This window comes from Corvus moneduloides, chromosome 8 (genome assembly GCF_009650955.1).
Source record: "Corvus moneduloides isolate bCorMon1 chromosome 8, bCorMon1.pri, whole genome shotgun sequence".
Classification (NCBI taxonomy): domain Eukaryota; kingdom Metazoa; phylum Chordata; class Aves; order Passeriformes; family Corvidae; genus Corvus; species Corvus moneduloides.
Genome location: NC_045483.1, coordinates 3628913 through 3649017, shown reverse-complemented (window position 1 = coordinate 3649017; position 20105 = coordinate 3628913). Strand labels below are relative to the sequence as shown.

Genomic DNA, 20105 nt, shown 5'->3' with positions numbered 1-20105 from the left:
TTACATTTTAAAAGATAGTTATTGCAGATGAATAATGCATAACCTTGGAATCTCTTCCCAAGGCACGTGGAGCCCAGAGTTGAGATGCATGGCACAGGCACGTTGCTGTGATTGCCTTCAGTGTGCTGCCTTCTTGTTCTGAAACACAGCGTAATGATTCCTCTTAAAACATCCATTTATAAAACCCACACCCACCAGAAGTGGGGAGGATTTGTAAGAAAGAACCTCTTACAGCTCCAGTGCCTCACCAACACCTCAGACCCATCTGATCACTGCTATCTGTTAGGACCAAGAAACAGAATTTGAGGGGTTTTTTAGACAGAAACCATGTTCCTGCATCACCTCAAAGGCTGCTACATGTCCTCTGCTCACTTTCCAATGTTAATGGGTTATTGATCACTGCTGATCAGGCAAATGTGCCACCTGATGAATATGCAGACACAACATCAGGAGTGCTCTGAGCATCACAATGTTTTCTACATGGCTGGGTTCCTCACCCCAGTATTCTGAGGGGTTTTAAAATGGCTCTCTTCTTCTTAAACTCAATTAAAATGGATTAATTTATACTCCATGCAACATCCAAGAAATCAGTTTGGAGACTTAAAGTTCCTTTAAAATGCCACGTCAGCCTTGAAGCCTTGCTTTCTCCCTGCTCTTCTTGCCAGATTTCTCCTCCAAAGGAAACACAACAGTGAGCCTGGATGATGTTATTGCAAGGGATTGGGAAATTCAGCATCCCTCAGTCTTCCTGCATGAAAACCTCTGCAGAACAGACAAAATCAAAGTGTCACCTTATTCTGCTTTTAAACATCTGGTCATGTGAGTGTTTCTCTTGACAGCTCTTCCTCTTTTTCCCAGTGTCTCTTATTCAGGGACAGGGTTTTCATGGCTCACAGCAATGGCATTATGAGTGGTGCTTCAAGCTTGTATTTAAGTCTTAGGAAAGTGTCTCCTCTTTAAATAATGGAGAATATTCTCTGACCTGAAAGCCCTTTTTCCTATGGGAAAGTATCAGGGAGAACTAGGAAGAACTGTGGAACTTAAAGCACCGAGTGCTTTCACTGACAAAGCCCTGAGACAGCACTCCCAAAATGTTCTCCCCTGTAGCTTGCTCAACACACAGGAATTTTGGATAAGTAGGATTTCTATTAGTGTCTCAGTTATGAATAGATGTAAAGTCAGGCAACATTAAAAGCAGTTTCCCAGCTGTTTCAGCATAACAATTTCTTTGTAAATAAGGTGAATGTTATGTCAAGGCAGCTGTGAAAGTGATTTTATTGAGTCACTGGGCACAGATACCATGTAACTTATCCTTTAATTATTCTGAAACTTTGTAGATTTTGCTAACAAATAACATGTGACAGCAGGATATTTATGGATTCCTACAGATTGCTGTGTAATTACCCTTAGAGAGCTTTGTGGTGTGTGTACTGTGGAATTGTTATGTCTTTATTTTGGTACGTTGCAGTCTTAAATCTCTAAGGCATCCTCTCATTCACCACCACGCCTGGCAGCCTCTTTGCATTCATGGCAAGGGAGCCTGTCAGGGAGCAGACACAAATCCTAACACGTGTCTTCCCTAAAAGAATTGACTTTTGCTGTGTTTCTTATTACTCTTCTCCCTGAAGGGTAGTAGAAGTCTTTTAGATTGAAAACAACATCGCTGTGCCATGTGTGGAAAAAGCAGCGCTGGCTTCAGAAGTGACTTTAGTGCAAACTGCTTCTGTTTAGGTGACAACAACAGCTTCCTTGTAAGCTCTGTATATGAGGGACTAGGGATGCGAGTCTGATTTCCACAGCAGTTAAATTGTGCCAATCGTAGTCCAAAGCAAGCAGCTCAAAGCAGCAAGGATAAACCCCTTGGTTTTGGCAGTGATATATCATAGGGGCAAGTTCAGAAAGTCATAAAGTGCTCTCAGTTCAAAGGGAATTTAAAGCTCATCTCATTTCCACCCTCTGCCACGGACAGGGACACCTTCCACTAGACGGGCTTGCTCCAAGCCCCATCCAGCCTTGAAGTCCAGGTTTTGTTGGGAAGCACCCAAGGAGAGTGGGTGACAGGTGAAGCCATCCCTGTTTTTTGTGGATATGCCAGGACCAACCCCTCTCCTCTCCTGGGGTGGGGTGTGTTAGGAGAGCTCCATCTCTCCACGAGTAAGTGATACAGGGGTCTCAAGGACTCTGCAGCTCAGTAGCAGCTCTGCTGCTTTTAAAGAAGAGCTATCCAGCATTTTTGCTTCCTGACAGGAGATTGATGTGTCTTATTCGTATCCGTAGCATTTTGATGTTAAAAGTTTGGAAGCAGCTGCTGCCAACGCTCCTAAAAAAATGGGAAAATATGGGGCCCTGGAGAAAAAGTAGATGGGAAATTATAAATAAACTTGTGAGAAGACTGCAGTGTGAAAGGCACCATGTTGTTCTTCAACAGTCTGGGAACTGACTGCAACTTTTTCAAGAAATTTCTGTGACTAATTCTTCAGTAGCTTTTCAAAATCAAGCTGTCCTTTGTTGCTGTTTTTTACTTAATACTACTTTTTCATTCCCTTCTTACTGTCACGGCTTCCAGTGGGAATGTTTTCCACTAGAAATTTGGTATTAATTTATTGTGGATATTCTTCAATTGCTCCTAGTAAGATACTCATTCACTAAAGCTTTCATGGAAATGACCATCATGCATTCAGCTATGGGAAGAGTCCTGTGAAGCCACACCAGTATTACTGAGGACATTGGAGTGTCAGTAATCACCCATTTTCACTAAATAAACCACACTGTGTAAAGCACAATGTCCTGTAATAATAAAAACATTATTCCCAATGAAATGTTATTTGTCGGTCCCCTGATTGTTATCCATGACGTTTCATTTCCAGTCAAAGTAGAGAAATACAGCTCCAGCTCTGGGTCAGCTTTGCCACTCTCACTTGCTCTTTAGCTGGCTGCATGTTTCCTAGAAATCTTAAGGAAATTAGTTTCATGCTGTGTTAATTCTCTTCTTTATTTACAATTATTTGGTAAAAGAGTTGGAGCGAGACCAGAGGAGGCCATGAAGATGCTCCGAGGGATGAAGCATCTCTGCTACAAAGACAGGCTGGGAGGTGTTCACCTGGAAAAGAAAAGGATCCAGGGAGACCTTAGAGCCCCTTCCAGTGCCTAAAGGGGCTCCAAGAGTGCTGGAGAGGGGCTTTGGATGAGGGCTTTCAAAAATTGTATGTCACTGGCCTGAAACTGATCCCATCATCAGGTCACTGGCAGCAAAGACCAAGCCAAGCATTTTATAACATCTAAGTCTCTTCTTGACTGCTCATTTTTAACATTTTTAACTCATTTTTAACCCACGAGCAACATTTCTGTTCACAACCGATTACACGCCAGCCCTGAGCAGAATGAGTGGGTTTTGAAGACATCAAGCAACAATTGATAGATCAAGACCAGGAATAAGCTCTCTTTTATCTAGAAAAACTGTAATGGAAATAATTGGAAAAATGTGTTTTATTATTTTCCCAGAGGAGATGATTAGGGAACCTGAAGGCAATGGCTGCTCTATGGAATAAATGATTTGAATTTTAACTGAAAATGCTGAGGCTCAAATGAAAAACCATTTAAGACAGCAGGAGAGTGTTTACCCATTTTTTTAAACTGTTTTTATTATTTCTAGTAAATATATTTGCATAATTTGTACATCCAAAGTATCCCAACTGGGACTAATTATCCACTGTGTTAGACAACATACAAACACACACCAGAGCCAACCTCTGATCTGGGAGTCACAATCCGGCGCTCAGTTGCAGCAAACAACACTTGATAAGCCAAAGTGTTCATTCTCTTTTCTGTTTTTGCCCCCATTTATTAAAAAGGGCTCATAGCCAAACCCTCAGTGGCCCTTTCAGAAGGCAGAAGAACAAGGAAATATTGTGCCCTGGTTACTGCAAAGGGCTGGGGTTTGCAAATCAAAGCCAAGTCTCCATACTCTGGAGTAGATTTTCTGTCTGACAAGAAGCAGTTCAGCTCATCTGTGCCTCCGTAACCTATTTGTAAAAGGGTAGCAGCACTCCCATCCTCTTAGGGGCAGGCTGAGAGGGAAGGCATTAAGATTTGTGAAGAAATACCTAGAAGAATTTAAGAGACTAATATTTTAGGATTTTGTCACTCTGGGACTGGATGGGCTGATCATTGGGTGCAGCTGTGTTTCCTCATGGAAGCAGTAAAGCTTATGGTTTCCAGTACTAAAACTCAGCACTTGCAAGGTTGGGTGTGTTTCCCCAGCCAACTTTGCTGTTCCTGGTAACACCCCTGTTCATAAATGCCTGCTCCTGCCTCGCCATCAGGTGCACAGTGCAACTCCACTGCCTTTAACTCAACACACACTCGTAAAACCTGAGCTGCTGTTCAACTCTACACCGTAAGCTGAACCATCAAGAGGAAAATGCTGGCCATAAAACTTGTGGAGTTCCAGCTTCTGGGAGGCTGCAACATGCAATGTTCTAACTGCTTGTTAAGGTCAGGAATGAAAAATGAGCCAAGGAGGATTTTTATCAACTGCGCCACCAGTTCTCTAGAATGGATGCGTCCTCTTCACTCATAGAGGGCAAAGCCTCACTGCAGGAGCATTTTAACCCCTGATGTGGCCTCCTGTTTTCTGTTTCTTATATGGGGATACCAATTCCATATCCTGGTTCTCAACCAACTTCCAGCATTGTAAAATGTGTCCTGTACTTCAGAACAGGCTCCCAGGGCAGTGGTCACAGCCCCAAGGCCGCCAGAGCTCCAGGAGCATTTGGACAACACTCTCAGGGATGCATACGGTAGGACTGTTGGGGTATCTGTGCAGGGCCAGGAGTTGGACTGGATGATCCTTGTGGGTCCCCCCTTCCAACTCAGGGTATTCCGTGATTCTATGATCTTTTTATCCTGCCCAACTACCAAATATTTGCAGTAAGATGTCCTGTTAAACAACCTTGAGCTGATTACACTCAAACTTCTACACCTTCACCAGAAACTTATTCTGAAGTCAGAATGGCAATTCTGGGGGGAAACACTGAGCAGGAGGAAGGCTGCTGCTGCTGAAACCTAGGCATGCAGTAAGAGTGAATAATCACTGTAAACAACAAAAATACTCAGTGCCCATTTAGAGAAGGGCATCTAGAGAAGAAACCTATTATTTCCAGATCTAGCCAGACTCCTACACACAGTTCAGTTAGGACCTGTCTAATTATAGGAGTGTGGAAAAGTGTTGCCAACAGTATTAGATTGCCAAGTATTTTCTTTTGTGAAGGTATTCATTCATTGGTTGAGGAGCAGAGCTCTGGAATAACACATTTCTACCTCCATCACCCAGCACCAGTGTGACTGAAGGATAAACAAGGAGTTGCATTTGCAAAGCATTCAGCAAAGGAAGTTTACTGACAGCACTGGAGAGCTGCATAGTGAAACACCACCATCCAAGAATTAAAAGGTGTTCACTACTTCAGAGTATCCTGAAGGTCTGCCTTCCTGCTGAGAGAACCTGCTGCCTGTGAGAGCTCAGCTGGGGATTCACTCTGAGTGTCCTGGGCAGAAACCATGCCCTGTGCAGTAGAGAGGCTGCCATGGGGTGACATGGTCAGTACCAACAGCCCTGGAAGCAAATCATCTCCTTACTGGCCCACTACTTCCCTCCAGCTCCTGGTTATTACCTTGAAGTAGTACTTTAAAATCAATTTATACGAAGATATTTCATTTGATATGAAAGAGAAAAAAAAAGTAAACAGGAACATTGAAAAAAAATTCTCCTTCTATTAAAGTTCCTGGAGAAAGCAAAATAGTCCTATTCAAGAGTCCCTGAATGTAGTAGTAAATTAAATCTCTGGTTTGATTGAAAATACTTAGTGGGAAATGAAAGGTCACTGTTCGAGAGGAGCCCCCAAGTCAGGTGTTTAAAGGGAAAACAGAAGCAATGCGATATGCAGTATCACTGCAACATTCACCTCTGCTGTAAGGTTATAGGGAGGGAGAACCTGCCCCCTGAATTAAGAGTGCTTTAATTACATGTACCTGAGCTTCTGCTGGCTCCCAGGCTCAGCATGATTCGTAGCTTTGAGCTGTGAGGGAAAGCTGACTCCTCGCAGGGCTATGTGCAGAGGCACACGAGGAGCCTGCTGTGACAAGCCTCTCCTCTTCCTCAGCCAGGAGATGATCGCAGGGAGAAATCACACAGGCTCTGCACACACACACACAGGCCCTGACATGTGGGCAGTGTTGTTTGGGTACTTTGGGCAGACTTTAGAAGAAGCCAAACAGACAGGACTCCAAGACACTACAGCACCAGAGCACTCAGATAATGCGCAGACTGGGTGATAAATTGGGGGGTGAGAGTAAAAGTGCATTTATCCACTGAAAACTCTTCCCCAGAGAAACAAAACTCTGCATGGTTTCCACAAAACCCCTGGGGAGAAGCTCGTGACCCCAGAGACAACAATACAGACATACAGGCAATGAAAAAATCAACAGTTTTAAATGATTCTCTTGGTATCCATCCCTCACCTCCACTCCATGACAGAGGTTTTCCTTTACCCAGATTTGAATCCTTGCAAGCTTTAATTCTGTTTCCTTGCCTGACAATATACCATCTGTGTTACGTATAGTGCCTCTTGCTTTCTTTGGGATTTGTAAAGGAAAACCAACAACCTTTAAACTGCAATTAATTTATCACTATACATATTATCTTCAGATTGCTTCACTACTGCCTCAGTAGCATTTGCAGCCCATCTTCGGTGAGGGCAGGGCTGACACGAGCACATCAATCTCTTCTTTTTTGCCCTGTAGGTCTGCAAATACCAACTACTCCCAGGCACCTCATGAGAAAGGAGTTGTTGCTGTGTTGAGTCAGAACCTGCAAGCCCAGGCACTCACCAGGAATGTTATTAATGTGTGCCATTTACTGAGTTATGTGTGCTTGTCTGACAGTAGGGAGGGGTACAGCTGGTTACCTGGGACTGGGGCTGCTGGGATAGCCCAGACTGTCTCTTTGGGAAGCAGGATGGACAGAGACTTTGGTCAAGGTAGCTGCAGCACCCAAACCACTTTAGGATTCTGTGACATCTAGGAACAGCAGTATTTAGCAGCAGGTAGCATTGGGTTTTACTGTTCATTTGGCCATTTCTTAAAATGTGTTTATAACACTGCTACTGCAGATAACGAATTTTTATCATAAGGCTCCCCCCAGGAAAGGAAACCAAGACACATAAGATCTGGGAAATTATAACAGAGAGTGAAGTCACAATGCATCCTAGGCCTGAGAGGATGCTGGGCTGAGTAATCTGTATATAAAGAAAAGGTCATTTTGAGGGAAGATTTGCACAGAGGAAAATGGTTTACAAGTAGTAGAAGTAAATAATCCTTGCAAACTACTGGAGGTGATACAAACCAGCTGGGCTGAGTAGACAATGGGGAAAAAAGCAGATTTTCCTTCATAGACCCAAGAAACCACAACCCCCTCCCTGCCATCCTCTCCCAACCCTGTGATTTGTGCACATTTCTAGCTCAGAAAAAAAAGATCTCCTGGGTTTTGTCAGTCTACAGCAAAGGCCACATTTTTCCTACACTTAATAAAAGGGTTTGTTTCAAAGCCCTTAGCTTTATGCTGGGATAAACCTTCCATAGGGCCAATAATTCTAATCATATTTGGAATAAATTTGGTTTAAAAGAGTAGAAGTTTGACCTGGACAGAGTGTCAGGCAATGGAATACAAGTCAGCCTAATGGACTGCTTCTGATGTCCTCCATCTGGCTTAGGAAAACCATGTCCAACAGTTCATGGCTTAATGAAATGTCATCAGGTGGCATCAAACAGATCAACTTCCTAAGATAGCAAAAAAGCCTGGGATATTCCCCCATCTTGTGCCTTTCATAAATTTGGAAGAGTAGAATAGAAAACATACAGACACATGTTCCCCCTGCCCTTGGAAAAACCTGGCATTGCTGGGTCTGAAGGTAGGAAATGCAACGCCAGGCATGTTCACTTGGTATTTTGGGATTCCCCAGGCAGAGCTGCACCATCCCTGCTGTGCCCAGGCAAAAACCTGTCATCAATTCACCTGTAAAAGCAGTCCCCTGGATGCCACCCAGACACGGGAAACACACCCAAAACTTCCCAGATAGCCTCAAGAATGTCTGAGATGCCTCTCCCAAGGTATTTAAGGGTATAATTAGACAGACCTTTTAGAAATTAAAGGTGATGAAGTTGTAATGAATGAAATTTTCTTTTAGGTGAGGTTTAGAGAATGTAACGGATGAGGCACAGAAGGAGTTGGGGAAGGAAAAACATCCTGGGAAAGTCCAGTTGTCCTGGAGAATAAATACAAATGAACAGCAGAACATTCACTCCAAATTTTCTAACAAAAAACATTCTTTCTTAGATCTTCTTACAAAATTTGCTGTTGCCATTTGCTACACAGCAGAATGTTTTATTTATGTTCTGTATTTCCTAAAGGAAAATATTGGGAATTGCACTGAACCTCATTGGGAGGAATGATGTAATTGGATATAACATGAAGAATCACTGTTGCCGTTGCTTTTACCTATGACTAACTATTTAATCATGCCCATAACATCGCCTGTGCTGATGATGAGCTTGCTATGAAATGAAGGTTTTAAAACAATTCCTGCCAACTGCTTCTCAGCCTTCACTATTTCTTTTTTTTCCATGGAACTCTGTCAGATGGACTCAAAACACATTTTTATTAATCTGCGCTAGAAAAAAACCTGGTCACATCCAAATCTGGGTGTGTACTGCCAGAGTTCTAAAGGCATGACTGCAAGGTGGCACATAAATCCGATCACTGCATGGGCAGCTCCTGCTTTCAGCAGACCAGTAAACAGATCAGTACCAATAAACAGGTCAGGAATTCAGGATCTGAGGAAAAAATGAGATTCTATAGCAAAGGAAGAAAGCTTATCCCCATGGAATGGACATTGCAAGAAACACAAGGTTTGGATTTTTCTAGTTCCACATGAAAGAGCACTTTTACAGTGGGGTGAGGAATGGGAAAAAGAAGCTGTTTGAGGGTTTCTGTGTATGTCTCTCACATCAGGAGTGTGTACGATGGTATTACCCCTCATGTGACTAAATCTCTTTTCTCACTTGAAACAGAAACTTTGCCCAGGATATGGGTGCCATCTGGGCACACAGATGCAGATCCCGCAGCACATCCCAGCTGTCCAAAGAGGGAACAAAGCCAGTGCCTTCAGGTCTTCTGGGATTGCTGGGACAATGATGCCATGCTCCACATGTACAGTCCCCCAAGACAAAATTGCATGAAAGCCTAAGTACACAAAAATTAAGGCTGCAGTTGACCTCCAGGAGTATGAGAGTTCTTCAGAGCTTTTTCATATCTGAAAAGCCTCCAAACTCAGCATGACTAAAAACAGTTCTTGACTGATATAAATAATTAACAAGATCACTTATCACTTATCAGACCACACGACCTTTAGTAGTGACCACCTCTGGGAACCGCTCTTCTTATCTGCTTCTTACTTATTCAAAACCACATGCTACATCATAGCATCTCAGGACTTAGTTCCTCCATTTCCTGTTTGTTTCATAAATAAACAAACCTGTTCCCTGACACAAGACACAAACGCCCAAATGGCTCCAACCTCCTTCTAAGCAGTTGTAGAACATTAAGATTCCCACCAAGCCTCCTTTTTTGAGGCTGAGACCTACAGCTCCATCAGCTGCTCTTCATCAAACATGTGCTCCAGATGCTTCCCAAGCTCTGTTCCCCCTCTCAACATGCATAAGCACCTCAACGTCTTTCTTATACTGAGGGGCTCAAAACTTACTCCAGAATTTGAGGTGCCTCAGCACTCCCAGCAGAGAGGGATGGGCACTGCCCTGCTCCTGCTGCCCACACTGGTGCTGCTACAGGCCAGCTGACATTGGCCTTCTTGGCCACCTGGGAACATACCACACCATTTGCAGCTGCTGTCAACCACCACCCCCAGACCCTTTTCCATCTCTCAGCTTTCCAGGCGCAATTCCCCACGCCCAGAGCGTGGCCTCACACTGCTGTGAGTGAGGGCTCAGTGCCTGGCAGGGCAGGGGCAGACACCAGCCTTGGGCAGGTCTCACGTCATTGGGGCTGGGAATGCTGATGGGACATTGAACACATCCTGGTCTGCAACACGCTTAGGATATCACTGTTGGACAAAGACTTGTGGGCTGAGACACTTCCATCAGATAAACAAATTGGAACCATACAAGTGATGAAAAGGCCACAGTGGCTCACAACCAGCTGCCCGATGTATTGCTAGCCCGAGAGCAGCAGCATCAGCAGCAAGCTGCAGTTGTGCAGCTGAGCAGACACGGTGTCACGTGTGGGGTCTCTCTGGGATCTGGGGGATCAGCTGTCCCACCTATTTCCCCTGCCAGCAGCTGCTGCCCCCAGGCTGCTTCCCTGGTGCTGGGCCTCAGGAGCAGGACAGGCCTCGGCACTGTGCATTCGCTGCTCAGCCATGGCTCACACAGCGCTGTGTCACCCACACTGATTTGGTCACAAATGCAAAACTTGGACGCATGAGAAGTTAATCCTATCCCCTCAAAACCACTCGCCACTGGGGCATCATCACTCAGGATGGTATGGGAGGAGCCCACAGATCGGTGCTGGCCATGTCACAATGGCCCCAGTGACATCATCACCCTGGCCTAAAAACACAAGCAGGGTGGCTGCACATCAATACAACCCTCTCAGTTGAGGAGAGCATCGCCGAGGAGGAGCTCGCCCAAGGCTGCTCCGGCACAAGGCTAAGTCAGAGGATTCTGGTGCCTCTGACACAGCTCACGCGCATCTCTCTCTTTACTCAGGGCTGGTGCGCAACTGTCAGGCGGAGGAATGCCAGCAGTTCTGCGCAAGAGACGCTCCAGGCACTCACCATCAACCTGTTCCAGATCCAACACGGCACAGCCGGACACAGTACCCGAGGACCAAGGTGATAGCAAAAGCCTCTCTCCCCACAGCTCCCGATCGCTGGCACAGGTATACCAGGGCAGTCAGTGAGCAGGCAAGAACTATGCCAGGGCAAGGCAGGAGCTCTGCAAAAGGCCTAGGCTCTGGGCATTTGCTGGGGCACCCGTGCCTGACCTACCCTGCCCTTCAGCCAGCACAGCACGGACCCAGCAGGGTTTTGGGGCTGATCCTGCACGGACACTTGCCCAGCCCCACAGACATGCTCATGCCAGGGGCACTTTCTCTCCAGTGTGCATGCTGTGCCACCGGACCGAGGCAGACACCAACATCTGTGGGTACAAGAGAATGAAGTTCAAACTCTGTGTCCACAACTACTGCCAGGTAAGCTCTCTCGGGGCTCCCTCCAACTTTCTGCCCAGGAGGGGCCTTCCTTCCTCACCTAACAAGCTCCTGGCCTTCTCTGCTTTGCAGCTTCTTGCCAGTGGGCTTTTCCCACAAGAGAACATGGAAGACTTTCTCGTTGGAGACACCAGGCACGTCATCAAAGAAGCAGCCAAGAAGGTGAGGACCTCGCAGGCGCAGGGAGCTTGGCACCAGGAGAGGCTTGAGGCAGCTCCTCCTGCTCCCCAGCAAAGAAGCCCCAGCCCTGGCACATGCAAGAGCCTCGTGTGCAGGTGGCTCTGTGGGCTCTAACCCAGCACTGCCCACATCCTGCTCCCTGCCCGGAGACGCAGGGCAGCCACAAAGCCCCAGTCCTGACACTCAGCAGGCTGCGGTGCTCTTTCCAGAGCTGCTTCATTTGCTACAAGATGGGGGCCAGCATCACCTGCTCTGAGACGGGCTGCGACCGCACCTTCCACCTGCCCTGCGCCCCAGACGGCGAATGTGTCACCCAGTACTTCGGGGCCTACAGGTAAGGGCTGCCCGCCCTTGCCTCAGAGACCCCGGCTTCATCTCCAAGCCCTTTCCATCTGCAGTGGCCATGCAAGGCAGAAGCCCACTGGACAGCTGCCAGCAACCTGCCATAGACTGGGGAAGAGCCCACAAAGAGGCTGGGGTCTCTCACAGCTCCACCCCCCACATCGCCATCACTGCGGAAGGACTCTGCGCTTCCCACCTTCCCTCGCCCATCTCTTCCATCTTCCTCACAGGTCCTTCTGCTGGGAGCACCGCCCACAGCAGGCAGTGCACGCTCGTCCAAGCCAGGACAACACCTGCAGCATCTGCCTGGACACCGTGGAAAACAGAATCTCCTACAAAACCATGGGCTGCCCTGCATGCCAAGACGCCCGCTTCCACCGGCAGTGCATCCAGAGACTGGCTCTGCATGCTGGCATCGGCTTCCGATGCCCGTGTTGCCTGAACCAAGAGCCATTCATGATGGAAATGCTCACCATGGGGATCCGACTCTCCAAGAGGTTGGGTTTTCTCCTCCCAGCTCACAAGGTGTCAAGCACAAGTGCAGTGCCAGCCTAAGGACTGCCCTGGCAGGCCTGGCCACCTTCTGTCCCATGCCTCTTGCCCTCAGCTCCACTCAGGAGCTGGAAACAGCACAGGCAGCGGAGCAGCGAGTGCCAGGATCTGCTTGATGCTGGGTCAGCTGGGCTCAACTCTTTCCCTTCCTTCTCTTGCAGACCCCCATCATGGGAGAGTGTCCAAGCAGTCACACCCTTACGTCAGAGGCATGGCCGCTGCGATGCCGAAACGTGCCTTTGTCCAGGAGGCAGGGAGCACGCGGAGGAAGAGGGGTAAGCTGCCAAAGCAACAATGCAGGGCTCTGAACAGGACCTAAGATCTCCCCACAAGCTCACGGAGGAAGAACTAAGAACAAGGGCTCTGCCAGGCCAGGCCATCCCTTGCTCTGGCACTTTGTCCTCACAACCAGTACCTCCTTTGCTCCTACAGACCCTGGCAACTGAGGCTGTGCAGCTCCTGCGCTGCCGAGGGCACCCACAGACACTGCTCCTCTTTGGGGAACAGCACCTACTCCTGGGAGTGCCGCACCTGTGCTGGCACAGAGACTGGTAGGCACCAAAGCACTCGGTGCCCCGCACTGGGGACAGGGGCCAGGCTGGGCCTGGCAGCAGGGCCTTCAGCACGCCTTGGCTCCAGGACAGCTCTGGCTACCACAGGAGCCTCTCCTGCTTACGGCCTGAGTGGCCACCCTGATGACCTTCCTGCCCCTCTTCGCAGGCTCCACTGGCAAACCAGAGCTTGTCAGCCCCAGCACTTCCAGCCAGGAATTATCAATGCCCTCCCAGGGTGTGTTGCTCCTCAGCAGCAGCTGCTTCCTTCGCCCTCGACAGGCCTTGAAGCGGCACTACCCTGAGGAAGAAATACCATCACGGACAACGTACAGCCCTCCTGCAAAACGCCGCAGGATCGATGATGGCCCAGCCCACAGTGCCAATGAAAGCAGCCCCAGCACTTCCAGCCAGGAATTATCAATGCCCTCCCAGGGTGTGTTGCTCCTCAGCAGCAGCTGCTTCCTTCGCCCTCGGCAGGCCTTGAAGCGGCGCTACCCTGAGGAAGAAATACCATCACGGACAACGTACAGCCCTCCTGCAAAACGCCGCAGGATCGATGATGGCCCAGCCCACAGTGCCGATGACAGCAGCCCCAGCACTTCCTAACGGGCAGTGTCGAGGCTGCCTGAAGGCGCTTTGGCCATCAACAGTCAGGCAGCACGGCCACGACGTCCATACAGGCCTCCATGGCTCTTCCACGGATCCACAACAGACAACCGCTCCCAGCCTGGGCCAATTCATATGAGACATGTCTGGCGGCAACAACGCCGGGCCAAAAAGCCCTACTGCCGGCCATGAATAGCACAGCAGGACACCACTGATAGCAAAAGCCTCTCTCCCCACAGCTCCCGATCGCTGGCACAGGTATACCAGGGCAGTCAGTGAGCAGGCAAGAACTATGCCAGGGCAAGGCAGGAGCTCTGCAAAAGGCCTAGGCTCTGGGCATTTGCTGGGGCACCCGTGCCTGACCTACCCTGCCCTTCAGCCAGCACAGCACGGACCCAGCAGGGTTTTGGGGCTGATCCTGCACGGACACTTGCCCAGCCCCACAGACATGCTCATGCCAGGGGCACTTTCTCTCCAGTGTGCATGCTGTGCCACCGGACCGAGGCAGACACCAACATCTGTGGGTACAAGAGAATGAAGTTCAAACTCTGTGTCCACAACTACTGCCAGGTAAGCTCTCTCGGGGCTCCCTCCAACTTTCTGCCCAGGAGGGGCCTTCCTTCCTCACCTAACAAGCTCCTGGCCTTCTCTGCTCTGCAGCTTCTTGCCAGTGGACTTTTCCCACAAGAGAACATGGAAGACTTTCTCGTTGGAGACACCAGGCACGTCATCAAAGAAGCAGCCAAGAAGGTGAGGACCTCGCAGGCGCAGGGAGCTTGGCACCAGGAGAGGCTTGAGGCAGCTCCTCCTGCTCCCCAGCAAAGAAGCCCCAGCCCTGGCACATGCAAGAGCCTCGTGTGCAGGTGGCTCTGTGGGCTCTAACCCAGCACTGCCCACATCCTGCTCCCTGCCCGGAGACGCAGGGCAGCCACAAAGCCCCAGTCCTGACACTCAGCGGGCTGCGGTGCTCTTTCCAGAGCTGCTTCATTTGCTACAAGATGGGGGCCAGCATCACCTGCTCTGAGACGGGCTGCGACCGCACCTTCCACCTGCCCTGCGCCCCAGACGGCGAATGTGTCACCCAGTACTTCGGGGCCTACAGGTAAGGGCTGCCCGCCCTTGCCTCAGAGACCCCGGCTTCATCTCCAAGCCCTTTCCATCTGCAGTGGCCATGCAAGGCAGAAGCCCACTGGACAGCTGCCAGCAACCTGCCATAGACTGGGGAAGAGCCCACAAAGAGGCTGGGGTCTCTCACAGCTCCACCCCCCACATCGCCATCACTGCGGAAGGACTCTGCGCTTCCCACCTTCCCTCGCCCATCTCTTCCATCTTCCTCACAGGTCCTTCTGCTGGGAGCACCGCCCACAGCAGGCAGTGCACGCTCGTCCAAGCCAGGACAACACCTGCAGCATCTGCCTGGACACCGTGGAAAACAGAATCTCCTACAAAACCATGGGCTGCCCTGCATGCCAAGACGCCCGCTTCCATCGGCAGTGCATCCAGAGACTGGCTCTGCATGCTGGCATCGGCTTCCGATGCCCGTGTTGCCTGAACCAAGAGCCATTCATGATGGAAATGCTCACCATGGGGATCCGACTCTCCAAGAGGTTGGGTTTTCTCCTCCCAGCTCACAAGGTGTCAAGCACAAGTGCAGTGCCAGCCTAAGGACTGCCCTGGCAGGCCTGGCCACCTTCTGTCCCATGCCTCTTGCCCTCAGCTCCACTCAGGAGCTGGAAACAGCACAGGCAGCGGAGCAGCGAGTGCCAGGATCTGCTTGATGCTGGGTCAGCTGGGCTCAACTCTTTCCCTTCCTTCTCTTGCAGACCCCCATCATGGGAGAGTGTCCAAGCAGTCACACCCTTACGTCAGAGGCATGGCCGCTGCGATGCCGAAACGTGCCTTTGTCCAGGAGGCAGGGAGCACGCGGAGGAAGAGGGGTAAGCTGCCAAAGCAACAATGCAGGGCTCTGAACAGGACCTAAGATCTCCCCACAAGCTCACGGAGGAAGAACTAAGAACAAGGGCTCTGCCAGGCCAGGCCATCCCTTGCTCTGGCACTTTGTCCTCACAACCAGTACCTCCTTTGCTCCTACAGACCCTGGCAACTGAGGCTGTGCAGCTCCTGCGCTGCCGAGGGCACCCACAGACACTGCTCCTCTTTGGGGAACAGCACCTACTCCTGGGAGTGCCGCACCTGTGCTGGCACAGAGACTGGTAGGCACCAAAGCACTCGGTGCCCCGCACTGGGGACAGGGGCCAGGCTGGGCCTGGCAGCAGGGCCTTCAGCACGCCTTGGCTCCAGGACAGCTCTGGCTACCACAGGAGCCTCTCCTGCTTACGGCCTGAGTGGCCACCCTGATGACCTTCCTGCCCCTCTTCGCAGGCTCCACTGGCAAACCAGAGCTTGTCAGCCCCAGCACTTCCAGCCAGGAATTATCAATGCCCTCCCAGGGTGTGTTGCTCCTCAGCAGCAGCTGCTTCCTTCGCCCTCGACAGGCCTTGAAGCGGCGCTACCCTGAGGAAGAAATACCATCACGGACAACGTACAGCCCTCCTGCAAAACGCCGCAGGATCGATGATGGCCCAGCCCACAGTGCCAATGAAAGCAGCCCCAGCACTTCCAGCCAGGAATTATCAATGCCCTCCCAGGGTGTGTTGCTCCTCAGCAGCAGCTGCTTCCTTCGCCCTCGGCAGGCCTTGAAGCGGCGCTACCCTGAGGAAGAAATACCATCACGGACAACGTACAGCCCTCCTGCAAAACGCCGCAGGATCGATGATGGCCCAGCCCACAGTGCCGATGACAGCAGCCCCAGCACTTCCTACCGGGCAGTGTCGAGGCTGCCTGAAGGCGCTTTGGCCATCAACAGTCAGGCAGCACGGCCACGACGTCCATACAGGCCTCCATGGCTCTTCCACGGATCCACAACAGACAACCGCTCCCAGCCTGGGCCAATTCATATGAGACATGTCTGGCGGCAACAACGCCGGGCCAAAAAGCCCTACTGCCGGCCATGAATAGCACAGCAGGACACCACTGATAGCAAAAGCCTCTCTCCCCACAGCTCCCGATCGCTGGCACAGGTATACCAGGGCAGTCAGTGAGCAGGCAAGAACTATGCCAGGGCAAGGCAGGAGCTCTGCAAAAGGCCTAGGCTCTGGGCATTTGCTGGGGCACCCGTGCCTGACCTACCCTGCCCTTCAGCCAGCACAGCACGGACCCAGCAGGGTTTTGGGGCTGATCCTGCACGGACACTTGCCCAGCCCCACAGACATGCTCATGCCAGGGGCACTTTCTCTCCAGTGTGCATGCTGTGCCACCGGACCGAGGCAGACACCGACATCTGTGGGTACAAGAGAATGAAGTTCAAACTCTGTGTCCACAACTACTGCCAGGTAAGCTCTCTCGGGGCTCCCTCCAACTTTCTGCCCAGGAGGGGCCTTCCTTCCTCACCTAACAAGCTCCTGGCCTTCTCTGCTCTGCAGCTTCTTGCCAGTGGACTTTTCCCACTAGAGAACACGGAAGACTTTCTCGTTGGAGACACCAGGCACGTCATCAAAGAAGCAGCCAAGAAGGTGAGGACCTCGCAGGCGCAGGGAGCTTGGCACCAGGAGAGGCTTGAGGCAGCTCCTCCTGCTCCCCAGCAAAGAAGCCCCAGCCCTGGCACATGCAAGAGCCTCGTGTGCAGGTGGCTCTGTGGGCTCTAACCCAGCACTGCCCACATCCTGCTCCCTGCCCGGAGACGCAGGGCAGCCACAAAGCCCCAGTCCTGACACTCAGCGGGCTGCGGTGCTCTTTCCAGAGCTGCTTCATTTGCTACAAGATGGGGGCCAGCATCACCTGCTCTGAGACGGGCTGCGACCGCACCTTCCACCTGCCCTGCGCCCCAGACGGCGAATGTGTCACCCAGTACTTCGGGGCCTACAGGTAAGGGCTGCCCGCCCTTGCCTCAGAGACCCCGGCTTCATCTCCAAGCCCTTTCCATCTGCAGTGGCCATGCAAGGCAGAAGCCCACTGGACAGCTGCCAGCAACCTGCCATAGACTGGGGAAGAGCCCACAAAGAGGCTGGGGTCTCTCACAGCTCCACCCCCCACATCGCCATCACTGCGGAAGGACTCTGCGCTTCCCACCTTCCCTCGCCCATCTCTTCCATCTTCCTCACAGGTCCTTCTGCTGGGAGCACCGCCCACAGCAGGCAGTGCACGCTCGTCCAAGCCAGGACAACACCTGCAGCATCTGCCTGGACACCGTGGAAAACAGAATCTCCTACAAAACCATGGGCTGCCCTGCATGCCAAGACGCCCGCTTCCACCGGCAGTGCATCCAGAGACTGGCTCTGCATGCTGGCATCGGCTTCCGATGCCCGTGTTGCCTGAACCAAGAGCCATTCATGATGGAAATGCTCACCATGGGGATCCGACTCTCCAAGAGGTTGGGTTTTCTCCTCCCAGCTCACAAGGTGTCAAGCACAAGTGCAGTGCCAGCCTAAGGACTGCCCTGGCAGGCCTGGCCACCTTCTGTCCCATGCCTCTTGCCCTCAGCTCCACTCAGGAGCTGGAAACAGCACAGGCAGCGGAGCAGCGAGTGCCAGGATCTGCTTGATGCTGGGTCAGCTGGGCTCAACTCTTTCCCTTCCTTCTCTTGCAGACCCCCATCATGGGAGAGTGTCCAAGCAGTCACACCCTTACGTCAGAGGCATGGCCGCTGCGATGCCGAAACGTGCCTTTGTCCAGGAGGCAGGGAGCACGCGGAGGAAGAGGGGTAAGCTGCCAAAGCAACAATGCAGGGCTCTGAACAGGACCTAAGATCTCCCCACAAGCTCACGGAGGAAGAACTAAGAACAAGGGCTCTGCCAGGCCAGGCCATCCCTTGCTCTGGCACTTTGTCCTCACAACCAGTACCTCCTTTGATCCTACAGACCCTGGCAACTGAGGCTGTGCAGCTCCTGCGCTGCCGAGGGCACCCACAGACACTGCTCCTCTTTGGGGAACAGCACCTACTCCTGGGAGTGCCACACCTGTGCTGGCACAGAGACTGGTAGGCACCAAAGCACTCGGTGCCCCGCACTGGGGACAGGGGCCAGGCTGGGCCTGGCAGCAGGGCCTTCAGCACGCCTTGGCTCCAGGACAGCTCTGGCTACCACAGGAGCCTCTCCTGCTTACGGCCTGAGTGGCCACCCTGATGACCTTCCTGCCCCTCTTCGCAGGCTCCACTGGCAAACCAGAGCTTGTCAGCCCCAGCACTTCCAGCCAGGAATTATCAATGCCCTCCCAGGGTGTGTTAGCTCCTCAGCAGCAGCTGCTTCCTTCGCCCTCGGCAGGCCTTGAAGCGGCGCTACCCTGAGGAAGAAATACCATCACGGACAACGTACAGCCCGCCTGCAAAACGCCGCAGGATCGATGATGGCCCAGCCCACAGTGCCGATGACAGCAGCCCCAGCACTTCCTAACGGGCAGTGTCGAGGCTGCCTGAAGGCGCTTTGGCCATCAACAGTCAGGCAGCACGGCCACGACGTCCATACAGGCCTCCATGGCTCTTCCACGGATCCACAACAGACAACCGCTCCCAGCCTGGGCCAATTCGTATGAGACATGTCTGGCGGCAACAACGCCGGGCCAAAAAGCCCTACTGCCGGCCATGAATAGCACAGCAGGACACACTGTCGCCCAGCCCGTAGCCCCCATCCCCCTCACCCATCAAAGTAGAGTAGAAATAAAATAAAGGTTTTTTTACACTAGGAGAACCCACACGTCTTTTCCAGTCATTTTACTCGGCCTTTCTTCAGGCCACTGCTAGTGAAAGGGACTGGGATCTTCTTCCACAGCGTTGGCAGCACCCTCCCCTCTGCAGGCTGGCCCTCCTGGCCACTCAGCACCACGGCCGTGCCCTTCAGGCCTTGCTGGCCCTCACCAGCAGCTGTCAGTGTCCCTGCAGGGCAGCGCTCGGCTCCCGTGGGCTGTTCACATTCCTGAGCCCGCCTGCACCCACAGCCTCTGCCGTGCCCAGCACGCCTTGACCAGGCCTGTACGTCTTCCTCGGGTTAGCACCATTTCAAGACCTGTTGAAGGCACCACCAGCAGCTGCCCTTGACTGGAAAATGCCCTGCAGCAGCCCCTGGCTGGCAGTGCTGGGCCTGCTGTCCTCAGCACTCATGGCTGGCAGACCATCGATCCTGTGGCGTTTTGACAGCAGGCTGCAGGATGTCCATGCTCCTCTGTAGAAACCTGCTGCAATGCAGTTCAGCAGCTCCCACGGAGACCTCCACACAGCACTGTGGGACTGTGGGACGGGCACTGCCCTGCTCCTGCTGCCCACACTGGTGCTGCTACAGGCCAGCTGACATTGGCCTTCTTGGCCACCTGGGAACATACCACACCATTTGCAGCTGCTGTCAACCACCACCCCCAGACCCTTTTCCATCTCTCAGCTTTCCAGGCGCAATTCCCCACGCCCAGAGCGTGGCCTCACACTGCTGTGAGTGAGGGCTCAGTGCCTGGCAGGGCAGGGGCAGACACCAGCCTTGGGCAGGTCTCAC

At 51.8% G+C, this 20105-nt stretch overlaps 2 protein-coding genes and 1 long non-coding RNA gene across 3 annotated transcripts; all 3 read left to right on the top strand.

Annotated features, from left to right (window-relative positions):
• Window positions 1-11274: 11274 nt before the first annotated feature.
• LOC116447696 (PHD finger protein 7-like) lies at window positions 11275-12819 on the top strand. The gene is made up of 5 exons (XM_032117132.1): window positions 11275-11320; window positions 11411-11500; window positions 11728-11852; window positions 12091-12357; window positions 12574-12819. The coding sequence occupies exons 1-5, from the start codon at window positions 11285-11287 to the stop codon at window positions 12689-12691; spliced, it is 636 nt and encodes a 211-aa protein (XP_031973023.1). The 5' UTR covers window positions 11275-11284; the 3' UTR covers window positions 12692-12819.
• Window positions 12820-15066: 2247 nt separating this feature from the next.
• LOC116447684 lies at window positions 15067-15903 on the top strand. Its single transcript, XR_004241653.1, has 3 exons — window positions 15067-15179; window positions 15396-15509; window positions 15667-15903. It is a non-coding gene; the product is annotated as an uncharacterized LOC116447684 (long non-coding RNA).
• A 1193-nt stretch (window positions 15904-17096) lies between these two features.
• On the top strand, window positions 17097-19019 carry LOC116447383 (PHD finger protein 7-like). The gene is made up of 6 exons (XM_032116516.1): window positions 17097-17496; window positions 17735-18001; window positions 18218-18331; window positions 18489-18607; window positions 18777-18847; window positions 18891-19019. The coding sequence occupies exons 1-6, from the start codon at window positions 17237-17239 to the stop codon at window positions 19017-19019; spliced, it is 960 nt and encodes a 319-aa protein (XP_031972407.1). The 5' UTR covers window positions 17097-17236.
• The last annotated feature ends 1086 nt before the right edge of the window (window positions 19020-20105 follow it).

Coding starts and splice junctions, on each gene's coding strand:
- LOC116447696 (XM_032117132.1), top strand. CDS start 11,285: ATGAAGTTCAAACTCTGTGTCCACAACTACTGCCAG. Junction 11,501..11,727: donor TCAAAGAAGCAGCCAAGAAG/GTGAGGACCTCG, acceptor TGCTCTTTCCAG/AGCTGCTTCATTTGCTACAA. Junction 11,853..12,090: donor CAGTACTTCGGGGCCTACAG/GTAAGGGCTGCC, acceptor TCTTCCTCACAG/GTCCTTCTGCTGGGAGCACC.
- LOC116447383 (XM_032116516.1), top strand. CDS start 17,237: ATGCAAGAGCCTCGTGTGCAGGTGGCTCTGTGGGCTCTAACCCAGCAC. Junction 17,497..17,734: donor CAGTACTTCGGGGCCTACAG/GTAAGGGCTGCC, acceptor TCTTCCTCACAG/GTCCTTCTGCTGGGAGCACC. Junction 18,332..18,488: donor GAGCACGCGGAGGAAGAGGG/GTAAGCTGCCAA, acceptor TTGATCCTACAG/ACCCTGGCAACTGAGGCTGT.